The sequence below is a fragment of the Pyxicephalus adspersus genome, chromosome 2 (assembly GCF_032062135.1).
Source record: "Pyxicephalus adspersus chromosome 2, UCB_Pads_2.0, whole genome shotgun sequence".
Lineage (NCBI taxonomy): Eukaryota > Metazoa > Chordata > Amphibia > Anura > Pyxicephalidae > Pyxicephalus > Pyxicephalus adspersus.
This window is the reverse complement of record NC_092859.1, coordinates 41,394,134-41,410,311: the sequence shown is the minus strand read 5'-3', so window position 1 is coordinate 41,410,311 and position 16,178 is coordinate 41,394,134. Positions and strand designations below refer to the sequence as shown.

Here is a 16,178-nt window from a genome sequence, read left to right as displayed (position 1 = left end):
CAGTGACTTGCAGGCTCGCCAGTGTAAAGCTGCCGGAGATGCGCGGCTCCGGCCGCGAGCTTTTTCAGTTGCTGAATAGCGCGACGGCGTACGATTTCGGATCGCGAATACGAATGCGCGAGCGATAATCCGATTCTGCTTGATGAATCAGGGGCACTGTATCTAAATCTAAAGAATTAGCCTTTTATTGTGAATAAGTTGAAGGTTTAAGTTAACGGGAAAGTTTAAGTAATAAATACATATTTAAGATATATAAATACATATTTAAGACATAAGTGTATTTTTTTTATCCTTTAAGAACTCTTTTTTACCTACCATGCCAGAGGACATGTTCATTAGGGCTAAAACTGCAATGACAGAGAAATTGCACTGGTATTGTAAGTATACTATTTTCATTGATTATTTTAAATACTGCATAATGTATATAATATTTTAGAAAGAAATTGATCTAGATCATACAAATATCAGGTGATGCTTTGATGGCTTGACAGTAAAGTATACTAGGCAGATGTGGCCCATTGGGAGGTACTAGGAGATATTCTTTACATGGAACTGTGTTGTGTACAAGTTTTTGCACATTTAAAAAATTTGCAGAAATTGCCAGCTGTGTGTGGGAAGGGCTAAATTATGTATTTGGTATTTTTTTCCTTTAACTGCTGCCAGCTTCATATACATTACATCTCTGTCAGCACATGCATTTAAATCAACTCTAAGCTGCCATAGGAGTTAGAGTCTCTTGATCAATTTTACATGCAAAATTTTCACTGCAGAACGTGGCCCTGCGCTCTCCTGACATTTTACTTTCATTGGGAGGTGTCAGGGTGGAGTGCGTGAGAGATCACCAAATAAAAGTTTGTTTCTCACGTATGAACCTGGAAGCACTTAGATCTAAACACTTCATGGTTTTGGGCCAATCCATGGCTGTCCTTGTCCGGGTTTAAACTGATCAAGCACAACAGATTGCAGAATTAACATTAAGTATCTGGGAGATCCCTGATGTCACCTTTAAAAGAACCTGCCACCTTCTTTGTTATCTATTTTAAGTGTTTAAACATATTACTTTCCTTTCTTACAGTGTGTCCAAATGGCCATTACTGTGCTGTCGGAGAGGTAAGCTAGACTTTATTTTTATGGGAATTGTTAGCATGTCTGGTTAATTGTTTGCAATAAGATTGAGTATGGATACAAGTGGGCATGCTGGGAACACTTCTTAACATCTGTTAGTATGCAATATGCCTTTTCAATATGGACAGGTGAGAGCATATCCCCCTTAAGTTCACAGTAGTGACTTTTTTCATTTATAATTTATTCACATTTTTCAAAATATGTAACAATAAAAGCCAAATTCAACAACATCAGCTATAAAAACAAAACAAAAAATGTCACTTCAACTTTGATTTGTTTCAGTAATTTATTTTAACCAATTCAGACATTAGTGTGGTCGTTAGACTAGTGGCTAGTGCTTAGTTGTAGGCAATGTGCATGGACAACAGAGTTAGGATATTGTTTTGGGGACTTGATTTGAAATTTACCTGTAGTCGGTAGACTTAGAGACCAGATCAGAAAATTACTTGGGGTACTAGACATAAGGCCTGTGTTGACGGGCCCTAAGTCTTGAATTCAACAGGTGCATTTTACCTCAAGTTGACCTTGTGTCCTCCACTAAGCAAGTTTGGCACTCTGACTAGTATAGGAATGTGAAACCTGCCTGATAAAAAACAATAGCTAATCAAAAAAGGCCCTAAAAATATTCCAGTATAGATATGATTTTGCCTTAAAATCACAGATCAACTATTTTTATATATTTTTATTTTTATTTTTTTAAGGGAAATTAGTACAGCATTTATAACAACATGAAAATTAAACAGAGAATATAAATTACACACAATGGGATCATTTACAGCTCAACTTTTATTTCCTTCCCCCAGCTAAACCTTGCAAGCCCTTCACTGCTCTATATGTGATTAATATTGTTGTAACTATTTTATTTACACTGTGCCTCTTAAGTAAGGGAATGTGTAAAGGAAACGTGTGTATTGTAAATTACATACAGATACTCCTCCAATAAGGACCAGGTTCAACTCCTGCGACCTGGTCGTTTAGCGAATCCGTTGTTAAGCAAAAAGAGTATAGGATATATCTAGTCTGCAACACTGCACGCGTGCAACACCTGTCAGTGGAAAGTTCAATGACAGCCTGCAGACCAGGAATCCATGGAGATATCATATGAATGTACTCTGTACAGTTCTTGTACTCCTTGAAAGAGCTGGTCCTAAGTGCAGGTGGTTGGCAAACAAGGCTACCTGTACTCTAGTGTTTTGTGATTTTTTTTTTCTGTAAGAAAATGCCAGCCCCTATAAGAAATAATCTTTTTCCCCTTTTTAAAAAAAGTATAAACTTAAAAAGTAAAAAGTAACTATTTTTGCACAAGATTCCTTCAAAATTGTCTGTCATTTCTAAACAGTGTGGGCAGCCAATGCAGACTAGTCGATGTCTAGATTGTGGTGCCAATGTTGGAGGCCAAAACCATGCAGCCTTTCGTGGATTTCAAAGGATTCAGTATGTTCTACGTTTTACTTTACTTGTTTTACTTTCTCTATATTTTTAATTTGCTGTGATTTTAAGTTTCATTCTTACTCTTAAACAGATATCCTAAAAGAGATAATAATCATTGTGAATATCTCATAAAATGTGAACTCCAGACAAGGAGCTAATTGCATTTTGTAGAAACTGTGTTACCTGACAAAAAATTTGTAATTCTATCTAGACAGTGCGTGATCCAGGCACCTTTGCCAGATCAATTAAATTATTATATTTTGCTTAAACTGATTTCACTGCAGACACCTCCACACAGTGTGCATTGGAAAGGTCAGTTAAAGCCCACCTCAATTGACACCCCGGCCTCATCATCCAGACATCATCTAGCCTTTTTCTCCCCTGCCTCACTGTCCCTGGTCCACTAGCTCAGCATCATATAGGCATTACCACAGCTTCCTGTATTTAGTAAAGCCCCCTGCCAGTCTCTCACATCAGCCTTGATCTTCCTGCATTGCTAAGACCTAACGATGAGGTCACAAGTTCTAAAATAAGGTATGCAGAAAAAATTGAAAAGTTTCATTTATTTTTATTTAGAATTTTTATGAAAGGCAAAATATCAGCATAATAAACTTTAACTTTTTAATTAATTATTACAGCTTGGTCACTTACCCACCTTTAAGTAATACAGAAAGAGAATCTCAACATTGTTTCGCTAACAACTGTGTAGTAAAGCTTTACCAGCTTACAGGGCAGGTCATTTTGTTACATGGTCTAGAGTACATGGCATTGCCAAAAGATAATAAAAAGACAGAAATAAATTCTCATAGTATTTCAAACACAATACAGGTTGCTTAAGTGAACACTGTAGCTGGATTGATTTGTATTTTTGGAGCTTCTAGCCTGATTGATCTTGGTCTTATAGTATCAGGCATGAGAATACAACTTGTATCCAAACTCGGAATCCAAGCTCCATTATTTGAAAGATTCTTTGTGGTATAGAAAGCTCTCATAGCCCTTGATTTTACTCCTTTTAGTAACGTGATCTTGACTACAATAATTTTATTATGGAATTCTGTTGTCTTTTTAACAGGCAGGATGTAGACCGAACACAGACAGGACATGTGTTGGGAGACCCGAATCCTCAGGGTTCAGCTCTGGCTCCAGACAGAGATATACCAGCTCCTGCCTTTATTTTACTAAGGTTGATAACACATCTGGCAATGCTTCTGGGATCTGAAGAGGATATTCAGGTAATATACTATAACTTTCTCCTAAACATGGCCATAATGCTATTTATACATGTAAAGTTACCTCTGGATGATGCATCTGGAGGTGGAAGCCGAAACTAGAGAGGGTAAAAAATCTGGATGTTGTTTTCCCTGAAATAAACTGCACCAACCACAATGGCATGCTCCCCCATGCTTTCTAGTCCATATTATGAAAAAAAAACACCTAAGATTTGTTTGTCTAAGCTGATTCTGATGACATTTCAAAACATTTATTCCTTTTATGCTTGTCTGCCATAATAACTTATGCTATCTATACCCAGCTTTAAAATGCCTGCGGATAAATAAGATGAGCCTTGTGCAAGTGCATGATAGAAGCACTGTTTATTTTGCCTAAAACAACCAGTTAGGACACTTAGGTGTTTACTATGCTGTTTAGAAAATATATGTATGTAGAAAATCTTGGTTATATGGACAAACCTTTCAAATGGGTTTATTCAATCTCATGTGACAACATTTTTAGCATTTTAATTTTTTTCTTCTTTATAAAAATGTAAACAAATCTAGGCAAAAGAAAAACTTGTATACATGTCGCCTTGTTCACATGATCTCTATATGCTTTGGGGCCATTCCAGAGCTTCTAGGATATGACTGGAATAGGTCCAGTGAGCACTCTTTTTTAAGATGACCAGATCACCTCAGCTGTCTCTAGTATACTTTAAAGTAAAGAAAAAAATAATTAAAAGCTTTTTGTGATATGAGCATTTTTTACTCACCTCTGCTGTGTGCAGCATGTGTGAATTCTGTCTACAAGCGCTGCCGACTTGCACAAAGTTTTCAGCTAGCAACTCTTAGGAAGCAAGCATCAAACAATCCAAAGCCACATGATGTAGCTCCTTTGACCCTACTTTATGACCATAAACAGTAATGATTTTGGGGCAAAAGGGGAGAACAGGTGTGAAGAAAGTGAGGTCAGTTTGGGACCAGTCATCAAAAACACCCAGAAATGTATCAAATGTGAACATTCTGCCAGATACAGAACTAAACCTAAAAAATTGAAAATTGCGTCCAGACAGAATCCTAACTGCTTGATCACAATTTTTTGTTTAGATTTACCTTTCCTTGTTCTATCACGGGTGCCACCATCTTCATTCTCCTCCTTTTCCTTGTTTTGATATTTGGCCATCTTGCGTAGCTCGGCAGTAAGAATGCTTATTGCAGAAGGGTACATCGCCTGTCCCTTTTTGCATTAAAGCCCTTTCTTATTCAAAAGTTTTAAAGCGGAACTAAAAAGACAAATATGTTTGGACTTTGTGGTAGATGTGAATGTTCAGAGACCTCTGTTCCACGGTTCTCTTTTTTGTCTCTGCTCTGAATATCTGCTTACCATGATTATTTAAGTATTTCTATTGTTTGTACTGGACGCCTATATAATTTATAGCATTATCAAACAAAATGCAAACAAAATAATTAACTGAAAAATGTATTCTTTGCTGACCTTTGCTTTAAAAGTATAGTTTTTCCAATCACTGTTCTATTATCACAGAGCCTAATGCAGATTGTGAAGCCACCAGTTCAAAATGTTACAATTTTCCTTTTACATCACATTGAGAGAGATCTGGAATATCTGAAAAACAGCCTTGGGAAAAGCACAGATGACACCACAACTGTCGTCCATCTTATACTTCACAAAATGTTGAATCCACAACAGTCTGGGAAGTGTAAGTACACATTTCTAATAGCTTTATAGTAAGTAAAGTAAAAAAAAAAAGGCGGCTGTATATGGTCAAATTGTTGTCAACAATTCAGTCAAACAAGGTGATATTTGGATGTTTAAAACTTAACTCCAGCCAAACCTTTTTCTTCTAGATAAAGTGGAGAAGGGTAAGAAACTAAGTTTTTATTGTTTATTTTTTTCTCTGTTGTAGAGTATTCCCATCAGTACTTGTCATGGTGTTCATTCTTCATTAAAAAAAAAAATCTGGGAATGATTTGGGACCAAATTTGTTGTAAACAATGTATGTTATAAAAATATTGAGTATTGGCATGCACATAGAAAAAAGAAGAATAATTCTCTGGCCCTGGTCAGCACCAGTACTCACCAGAAACCAGTCCCCCAATCTGTCACCGCAATCTTTTAGCAGCCCCTGCTCAGCCTCATGAGACTGGTTGTGTCTCCCAGCACGTGGTTTCCCCCAGTACTTAGTGCACAGAGGATGGTGTCTGGGGATGGACCAGCAGCTGACCAGGAGTCCACAGATAAACTGTACAGAATTCACCAGAAAATCCAGAAAACAAGCCGATGTCATACACAGAAGATCAGTCCACCAAACAAGGTACAAAGGAATAGGCACAAGCAGAGTCGGGGTCACAGACAGAGGTCGGTCCAGGCTGAGTAAAAGCAGGATATCAGTGACAGGCAAGGGTCAGCAACAAAAAAACACAAAAGAATCTCTCCAGCATGTATAAGTCAGGCTAAAGCTATACCAGGCACAGAAGACTGAAAGCAGAGAGGCAATAAAGCCCAAGCAGCCAATGACAGCATGGAATTACACAGGAACCACTCTGCTTATCAGCTGCAAAACAGCTCCAGTTCCACTCAGCTGTGCAGCCTCAGTGCAGGGGATGCCGAGAGGGAAAAGCTAAAGAGAAACAAGAATGCTGCAACCATCAGAGCACTAATCCTGAAATCCCTGTGCTACTGGGAGTGCAGCCGCCGGAGGGAATAGGCCAAGCACACCCTCCTGTGGTGGGGCACTGTCTGGGATTGTAGGCCCAAAGAGCGCCTCCTAACACCCTTATTTAGGGTTAACTCTAAACTGCTGACCTGTAAATGTATTTAAAATGCCCTGTGGACATTATTGAGTTGGTTGTTTTATACATGTGTTTATAAATTTACCACTGACTTAGCTTTTGCACTTTTTTGTGTAATATATTGTGTTTTTCTTAACTAAAAAATATGCCTAAACTTCTTTTATTAGAAATCTAGTTTTGAAAAACTAAAAATCACGTGGAATGAAAAGTAACAGATTTCATCGTTTTGTTCTATATAGTGTTTGGGGGAGGATTAAGAAAAAGGATGAGGATTATGAATGTGAAAAAACTGCTGTGGTCCTGAACCAGTTTTAAAGCACCACTCTAAACTTTTATCTATATGATTATAATTCACAGGGCCGGTCAGATTTGACGAAGTTTGGTCAACCAAACAAGCAAGGAACAATTGGGAGAAGCATTTTGTATCAATGGTCATTACTCCCGTGCTCAGTGTAAGGAATGTGTACTTGCATGTTAAGTGCAGTAAATGTTTTTGTCTTACCTAATCCAAAAACAATGTTTTACTGCTAGTTTTTATTTTAACAGCTCCTTGAATCCTAGCTGCTCCTTGCAGCCTAGTACCATACCATTGCATGTTGACATAAATAACACTCCTCAGTCCATTTATTAGCTGCATTTTGCTAGTGCGGGGAGTGTTGGACCCCTTTTGCATTTGGAACTACTGTAATTCTCTTTGGCCTAGATTCAACAAGAGCTGAAAAAAAATTCCTCAGAGATTTTGTTCCTCATTGTCAAGGTGGCTTTAACAGCTGCAGATGGCAATGTATTCTATACCACATTCTATAGGTTCTCTACTGGATTGAGATCAGTGACTACAGAGGTATTTTAACACAGCGAACATTTTCATGTTCATGAAACCAGTCTAAGATGATTTGAGCTGTACACACATGGGTGCACTGCATAAAACGTTGAACATGGCCAGTAACAATAAGTTAGACTGTGGCATTTACAGAATGCTCAGTTGGTATTGAGGGACCCCAATTCGTGATATTATATTCCACATCATTGCATCACCACCACTAGTCTGGCCAAATGCTGGCCTTACCGTTAGAATTCCCATTTCATTTGACCAGTTAATGTTTTTAAAGTAAACATACAGGATTGGCACTGGGCTTAGTCTACTGCTACTGTAGCCCATTAGCTTCAAAGTTTGATGTGTGCATTTAGAGATGCTCTTCTACATACCTCAATTGTAATGAGTGGTTATTTGAGCTACAGTTGCCTTTTTATCAGCTGGAATCAATTGCCCTCTGCCATTAACAGGGCATTTTCACCCAGAGAACAGACGCTCACTGAATATTTTTCTTTCCTCAGACCATTTTCTGTAAACCCCGGAGATGGTTGTATGTGAATCCCGGTAGGTCAGCAGTTTCTGAAATACTCAAACCAGGCTGCCTGGTGCCAACAACCTTTCCACATTTAAAGTCCCTTACCCATTCTAATGCTCCGTTTGAACTTTTATAAAGTCATCCCAGCATTGTCTACATGCCTAAATGCATTGAGTTGCTGCGCTGTAAATTGACTGATTAGAAATTTGCATTGAGAGCTATTAAAAAGGTGTACCTTTTGAAGTGGACAGTGAGTGTATATTCCATTACTCCACCTATCTGCAGGAGAAGCACTACACATATGGTAATACATTTTCATAAATATTGGACATGCTTCAAGTTAAAAATATTTGGCCTAGTTGACTGAATTATACTCGCACAATTAACAAGTATTGTTCTTGTGCTCTCTTCTTGCTTATATCAGTTAGGGCCTTTTTTATCAGACATATCCAAATATCAGAAACATTTCACTTAAACATACTGATAGCAGTTTAATGCATAAAAGAATTAACTTTGAAACAAATCTCGTTCCCACACAAATATAAAAACTTATATATACATATACATAATGTGGGATACCTGACATCTGGTCTGACCAATGCCATCAGCATATTCAAAATGATTGTGAAACGCTAGGAAAACTAATCTTAATCTCTTCTTACCCACTACACTAGATACTTTCATAGAAATGTCATCAGATAACACCTACTCATACCCTATCTGTGTGAAATAAACTTTATACTAGAAAGGAATGATACCTGGATTACAGAAACCAGTATTCACCACAGTGTCTTTTTGACATTCAGATTGGCCAGCATTTTTCAGTGTTAGCAAGTGAGAACGTTCAGTGAGAGGCTGTCTCAGCCCCTAAACTCAGCTTGCAGGGTATGAGAAGATCTTTACTTTGAAGCTTTTTTGTTGTGTTTCTTTTCCACTCCTGATCCTCTGTGCTGCAGTCTCACTGAAAGATTGCTTTTGTCATGTGCATGGAACTGGGCACAATCTATCATCTTGATGAGAGGGTGCACAGAGTTGCAGTTCTAAAGATTATTCCCTACTTCCCATTCATATAACTCCCAAAACACCCCTCTAGCTTTCAGCATCATCTTGTTGACCCTATTCCAGAAGGTATTGCAAATGTTTCAACCTTACTATTGATCCCAATCACTGAAAAGCTTGCTGTGAAAAGACATCTCATCTTGCTATAAAAAAGTGTTTTTTCTTTTAGAGCTTAGACAGGGACCTAATGACTGTGAACAAATACATCCGCCAGGATGAGAGAATAAGTTCCAATCCTGTAGTGAAGGTAGTGTATGGTGACCCTCTGATAAGTGGAGAGAAAATGGACTTACCACGAGACTGTAATGTGCATTGTTCCAAGATATGGAGTTGCAGAGAAAGGATCTGTATTGAATATATACTACATGCTGTGCAGCAGAAAGATGGAAAGGACACCCTGCCTTTACTCTGGAAATTCCTGGAGAAAGTAAGACTTTACTTTTGCTATTGTTATGATATCATTGTAACTAAATAATTTCCAATTTTGTAAGGACTATAACATCCAGTATGATGTGCCTGTCCGTATTAATAACTGCTTACTTAAGTGCTATTAAACTCTTTATAGTTTATTGTACAAACATGCTTAGCATGCATTTTTTTCAAACTTTGCTTTCTCCATCTCCTCTCTTTCTCCTGTGTCATTGTCTGTATCTGTCTGTGATTTAAAACCCCTAATAAAATACATTGTTGTGTAATAGGCTAGCACTATATAAATCCTATTTAGTAATAATATCCTAATTGCAAGGTTCCATTGCTCATTTTTTATCAACATTCAACCCCCCATCTTTTTCCTTACCTAAGTCAAAAATACTGTTTGGCCTTTATTTATAAAGCAGTGAATCTGGCATTCCCTAAAACATTCCCTGGTGGAGAATCTTCCAGGCCCATATGCTTTAATCGCAGTAATTAATTGCACACCAGAGAATATTTCAGGAAATGTTTTTTTACTGCTTTATAAGTAGACACCTTAAGAATCTTCAAGCTGCAACTTACTTACTAAAAGTGTTGGAATGAACAGAGAGAGCAGTTTATTGCACACCAAGCAGTCTGGCACTGCTGCATGATGGATTACAGACATTTAAATATAGCTGTGGGTTGCTTTTACAATCAAAATGGTAAGACTGACAACCTACAATTATACTGTACTATTAGTAGTTATTGGTAGAGTTTTTTGATCAATGATTTAAAAGACAATCCCAAACACAAAAAAAAAATGTAATTATTGCATTACTGAAAGTGCAGCTCTGCTATCTTTTTTGCCGAGACTAAAATGTGGCTGTTCCTACATATGCATAGTGACAGTGGGTGAACCCACCTAAGGAGGTAGCTTTAATAAGAAAAGTTATTTTGTGACTGGAGTTCTATTTTAGGCTTTGATGTCATCCCTGTGTAATAAGTTTTCTATTTAGAAGTATTTTTAAATAAAGAAGACTACAAATGCATTACTTTGTGTTTTGCAGGAAACAGAACTTCAGATGGTAAAGTTCTTGCCAGATATTTTAAAACTGCAGAAGGATTTGGTGAAGAAATTCCAGAATTACAAAGACATCAGCTATAAAACTATTGAAGACTTCATCTGTAGCATAACATCTGGTACCTAACAAGCATTTATTACCACCTTAGCTGTTACATGGTAACAATACACAAATTTATTCCAACCTAAACCTGAAAGGCTTACAGCGTCTGAGCTGGATATAGATTTTCTTTCCCCCAAATTTGAGGGTTATGCCTCCAAGCCCTATATATGCCAATATATTTCCCCTCTGAAACTTCTTTCTGTTCTGTTTTGCTGGATAGAGATGTAGGGCAGTTTTGTAATATTTTGTGCATATCATCCCAAGCATATGTTGTAAACCAACTAAATAAGACATCTGAAAGATGCGCCTGAAAGATGCGCCATGGGTTTTTCTAGATTATCAGGATCTTCTGGCTTAAGATGCAATTTTACAAACTACTTCACACTGGTACTGTTGAAATCTAGAGGTTAAAGTACAGGGTCCTTGTTAAATTAGTCATGTATATTACTATTAGTGTATGTTACCTTTACTCTCAATTATTGCCTTAATTTGAATTGTTTCCTAAGAGCAGGCATGCACACCATCAAACCAGGGTAGAAAACATTTTGCTTAGATACACGATTTTACTTACACAGTGGGTCTGATTTATTAAATCTCTCGAAGACTGGAGAAGATACACTTTGATCAGTAAACCTGGGGGATCCAGCAAACATGGAATGTGTCTGGTCTAGTTGTGAAAACGTTTTCTTGGAAATAGCAAATTACTTTTAGGAAATTCCAGGTTTGCTGAATCACCAGGTTCACTGATGAAAGTGTATCTTCTCCAGCCTTGGCGATCTTTAGTAAATCACGCCCAATGTTTTTATCCAATACTTCACACTTGCCTTTTCCTTTGTTATGAGTTCCTTATATGTATGATTTGTATACATTTGTTTAGAGCTTATATTTATCATGGATTAATTTATTTTCAGTATCATTAGAGAGTTATTGCATCTTAGATGGTAGATGTTGATATAAATTTTTGTTTACAATGTTTATACCTGTTATATTGCTAAATCTATCTTGTTCATTTTACAGAAGGAAGCCGTTATGTTTTTGAGAAGCGTATACATGAATTCATGCGTGCTTGGAATCATCTGCGGCTTTCCCTGAAAACTAGCGGTAAGTAACACACAAAAATTATCATTTTATTTTCTGCTTTAGTCATGTCTATGAAATACAGCATCTGCATTCTTATTCGTAAGAGGAATTGTAAAGTTTCTAGATGTTATGTTAAATGATAGCTCTTGAATTGTTGCTGGCAATGGCCACCTGAGTATAACAGATTTCTATTTTGTATAGTTTGCAGTTATATTTTCTTGTATTTTTAGGATAGCCATATTAGGATAGTTCAGATATATGGGAATGCTCAAGTCAAGTAGGGTTGCTGAGTAACATGGTATTGATGTGGTTTGCACAAACAATCTAAGGATAAGACAAAAGTGAGCCAAAAAAAGGAAAATAGAGTAGGATCATTTAGATGCACACATCTGAGAATAGAATCTGGTGTACTTTAGGAGCAATCAAGAAAATATTCCCATGCGAGTGTACTATTCTTCTCAATGGATAGGTGGAGGTATTGTAAAGTTATGCCACATGAAATGGGCTTAGAAAATTGGAATAAAATACAAAGAGTGGGAACAAAATAGCAGGACCCAGAAAGGAGATGTGAAACAGCAGCATTAGCAACAGTCATACAGAACCCTGAGAAGAGTGATGCAAAAACAATGGAAGAAATTAACTGACTCTGTTCCTGTTAAGTCAGTAAAGTATTTTACTTTAATTATATATATTTCTGTAAATTTTGTAGGTGAAATAAAGCTCCCAGAAGATATGTGTGATGAGATCCTTACCATGGAAAGTGAATTTGAGTTTCTTTTTCCTCGTCGGCAAGGACTGGGCTTGGGTGCTACAGCCCTCACCAGCTACCTCATAGCACTGCACAACAGTTATATCTACGCAGTGGCAAAATACACCAACATTGAACAAAAGTATGTTTTGTTTTTTTTACTGGTTTTGATCTATAGTTTATTTACTTTGCATACAAATATCAAAAGAAATTATTCATTTCAATTAATTACTACACTAAATAAGCATTAGTAAGATTATACTCACTGCTTCCTCCATTCTTGCAGGGGCTTAGAAACACTTTTTTCTGACTTAGAAGACAGTTGTCCATGTAATTTCAAGTTTTAACTGTAAAGCATATTGAATAGTGAGATCCAAAATGCAAATTATTTAAAAGTATATGCACTTTTTACCAACACAGACCACTTCTAGTTTTTACCTAATCCATTATGGTGATAGACAATAACAATCTGTCACTAATAGGATCTGTCACACATAGTGATCAGTTTGATACATTGTTGAGATCATTCTGAATTTTTAATCTCTCTTTTAATCATACACCCAAATATCTTTAAAGGCCACTAAAATTGAGAATACTATCAAAATTTCATTGGCATAATATTTCAAAGACCATATTTTCCAAGGATAAAATATAAACATTTTGCTTTTCAAGTCACCTTACTAATTTAATCCAAATATCTGGAAACAAAGCGCCCGGGAGAAAGGTGTATTTGATCTCCAGCTGTCTTCCTTCTTACCTGTTTCAGAAAAGTTTAAAAGAAAAATAATATTTTTGCAGAATATGTTTTACATACTGTAGCTAATTAAACCCATTCATTGTTTGAATATCCATTGACCAGAAACAAAAAAAACATTCAGTTGTTTTTTTTTCAACATTTTTTACAATGCAACACATATCATTGTAATATTTTGTTACATTCCTAGCACAGTAGTCAATTCCTTTAAATAATGAACAGCCTGCTGTCTGCACACAGTTATTTGTTTTGTTTTTGTATGTTTCCATTCCTTCTAGTTTGTGCTACGAAATAGTTATTTCAGTTGTAGTTTGAACTTTCACTTCCTTTAGGTACTTCATTAAAGCTTCTGAAGTGATGGATCTTCATGTGATCAGTTATGAACTAGAAAAGGATTTAGTGCCTATTGTCTTATCCAACTGCCAGTATAGTCTAGAGAGTGGTAAAGAGACTTTACAAGAGTTTGACTTTCCAAGGATCCAAGATCAGCTCATCACCCGCCTTTTCCAGGGGAAGCCTTGGATTACCATGGTTGTAAGTATTATATATTTTCTGTATGTAGTTGCCAAGCTTTTGTTATCCCTGATTGAAACTCGTTTTGAACCAAATCTGCCAAATTTGCACATTCAGGGGTATGCAGACTATCATTTAAAGCGGAATGCCATTAAATTATTTAAAAAATAATAAATAGTACAGGCTACTTTTGCTAATTCTTTATTTCATATTCCCTGCTACAAAGGGCACATTTAAATATCTGAACTGCTTACATTTCAAAACACATTATTTATGTTTTGATTGATAAATGATTACAGAACTGCATTCCCTTATACTTGCCTAATGTTCAGAATGGTTTCCTTATGATTTCTGTAAATAAACAGTATAGACTGTACGGTGATCTGCAATGAATATCTGCGTTACATTCTGTACAAATAAATAGATGCCTCTACATTCCAGGGATTGCCAACTCTCACCCTTTCCCATGACAGGAACTATGAGAACCTGTTTACAGACGTGAAGAAAAGACTTCCTCAGGTACAATATTTCATAGATTGTGGTCAGGCAATTGCTCACCACCTACTTTTTAAAACATTCTTACTACTTAGTCCTGCCTCTTTATATATAGACACCTGGTTCCCAATACTGGTAAATATAGTCCAGCATCTATTCTCTTTACTTTGGATGTCATAGGGTCACATTTGATTCACCCTCCCACCAGCCGAATTCAAAGATAAGTTGAAATAAGTTGTAGTGCAGTATGTAAGCCTATTTGGCCAATAAACCGGTATTGTGTCCACCAATTTGCTTCTATAAACTGATTGTTTTTACTTATCAACCTGATTACTATTAAAATTTGCCTTCTTCAGTTTTGAATTTAAAAGTCCTTTAACATAGTTACACTTTCTACTGGTTTTACTGCAAAAGTTGTTAACATTGTTGTATTGAGCACTGACACTTTCTTCTAGGTGGTTTGTAACATTCCCAGTCCAAACTCTGTTTCCCACTTATTCAACATAAATAAAGCAGTGTTCCCACTTCTTCAAATGCTTGTAAGAAATATGTGGACATTCTATACAAGTGTTAACTTTTAGGCATGACTTTACTCACTTGACCACAGCTTTGATCCTAGAAGCTACAAACATGTCTTGGCACTAGAGGGCCTGATTTATGACAGCTGTCCAAGGCTGGAGAGGATACACTTTCATCAGTGAGATTTTGAAATTTGGAAGGTTCCTGATGAACTTGTGAAAGATTCTCATGATACATGCCAGCATACATGCATGGGGTTGTGTTCTAGGCACACTGTGGATACATGAGACTTAAACTCAAACTCATGGAAAGTTGAACGTGCATTCAGTGCTTGACCCCTTTCTTTTGGTGCATCCATCCGGCTTCCATTTTGCTTTTGGTGCATCCAATTTAGAACCACTCAAACAACACCCTCTGTGCTTACATTTGTCATTGGGGAGTAACAAAAAGGCTAAAGGTGAAAGAGGTTGAGTGTATCCTGGATAGAACTTCTCCTTCTGGACTTTTCTGGAATGCATATTCTGTGCATGGACAGTTGGTAGCCAGATTTTCTCAGTTTTCAGCAATTGAACCATGGGCATTGTCATTTCACCTGAAGGTGTTCCAGGACTTGTGTCAGAAGTGAGAAACACAGTGGCAAACACAGGATGTGGACAACAAATAGCAGTAGATGCCTTGGTGGCTCTGTGGTCTTCGTGCAGCCTGATTTAAAGTTTCCCCCTAAAACTCCTTTATTGTCTGCATTAGATGGAACAAATTCAAGTGATTCTCAGTACAGCATGGTATGCCTGCCTGATAAGACTTTTTGCAGACACTCCAAAGATTCTACTGAACTTTCCAGACCTTCTAATCCATGTCATTTTACTCTCCTCATTGACTTTATTGGCATAGCTGTTGAAACTTTGATTTTGCAAGATTAGAGTGTCTCTTGTACTATGTAGGAGTAGTTCCTACTATGCATAAGACTAGGAAGCCTTCCTAGATTTTTCTTCACAATCAGGCATAGACCAATTTGGGCCAAAGGACAGAAACCTGCCTTATCCATTCAATTCAAGTAATACCTTTAGGCTTCCAATACTCTGGTAAGGACTTTCATTTCAGGAGTTTTTCTTGTGGTTTTATCAGATCATCTGTTAATCAGTTTTATTCTGAATCTGGTGCTTTCTATTCCTCAGCATACTCTGAGCCCTTCAGGGAAGTTCCCCTTGTCATGCATAAGATGCTTTTTCTTGGTGCCATCACCTCTTGCAAGAAGAGTGTCTGGTCATAATGCTCTTTCTTGTAGGGAAGCTTTCCTACTACTGCACATGATCTTCCTGTATTTTTTTACTGTTAAGGACTTACTGATCAATTTTTTTCTTGAGGTATATTTTACTGTTTATTATATTATACTGCAACATTCTATGACATGCTGGGAGTAGTTGGAACTATTCTACCGTGTTTCCCCGATGATAAGGCAGGGCCATCAAATAAGACAGCCCCCCCTTTTTAGGTAAAAATGAAAAA

The 16,178-nt window shown here is 37.0% G+C and overlaps 1 protein-coding gene across 1 annotated transcript in view; it reads left to right on the top strand.

Moving 5' to 3' along the window:
* Window positions 1–16,178, top strand: part of LOC140322402 (E3 ubiquitin-protein ligase RNF213-like) — a 133,866-nt gene that overhangs the window by 112,203 nt on the left and 5,485 nt on the right. Inside the window, exons 55-66 of the mRNA XM_072398975.1 lie at window positions 299–377; window positions 1,076–1,110; window positions 2,465–2,559; window positions 3,629–3,788; window positions 5,311–5,485; window positions 6,936–7,030; window positions 9,156–9,413; window positions 10,447–10,579; window positions 11,581–11,664; window positions 12,353–12,533; window positions 13,478–13,679; window positions 14,100–14,177. Coding sequence (XP_072255076.1) covers window positions 299–377; window positions 1,076–1,110; window positions 2,465–2,559; window positions 3,629–3,788; window positions 5,311–5,485; window positions 6,936–7,030; window positions 9,156–9,413; window positions 10,447–10,579; window positions 11,581–11,664; window positions 12,353–12,533; window positions 13,478–13,679; window positions 14,100–14,177 — 1,575 coding nt within the window. The remainder of the gene's footprint in view (window positions 1–298; window positions 378–1,075; window positions 1,111–2,464; window positions 2,560–3,628; window positions 3,789–5,310; window positions 5,486–6,935; window positions 7,031–9,155; window positions 9,414–10,446; window positions 10,580–11,580; window positions 11,665–12,352; window positions 12,534–13,477; window positions 13,680–14,099; window positions 14,178–16,178) is intronic.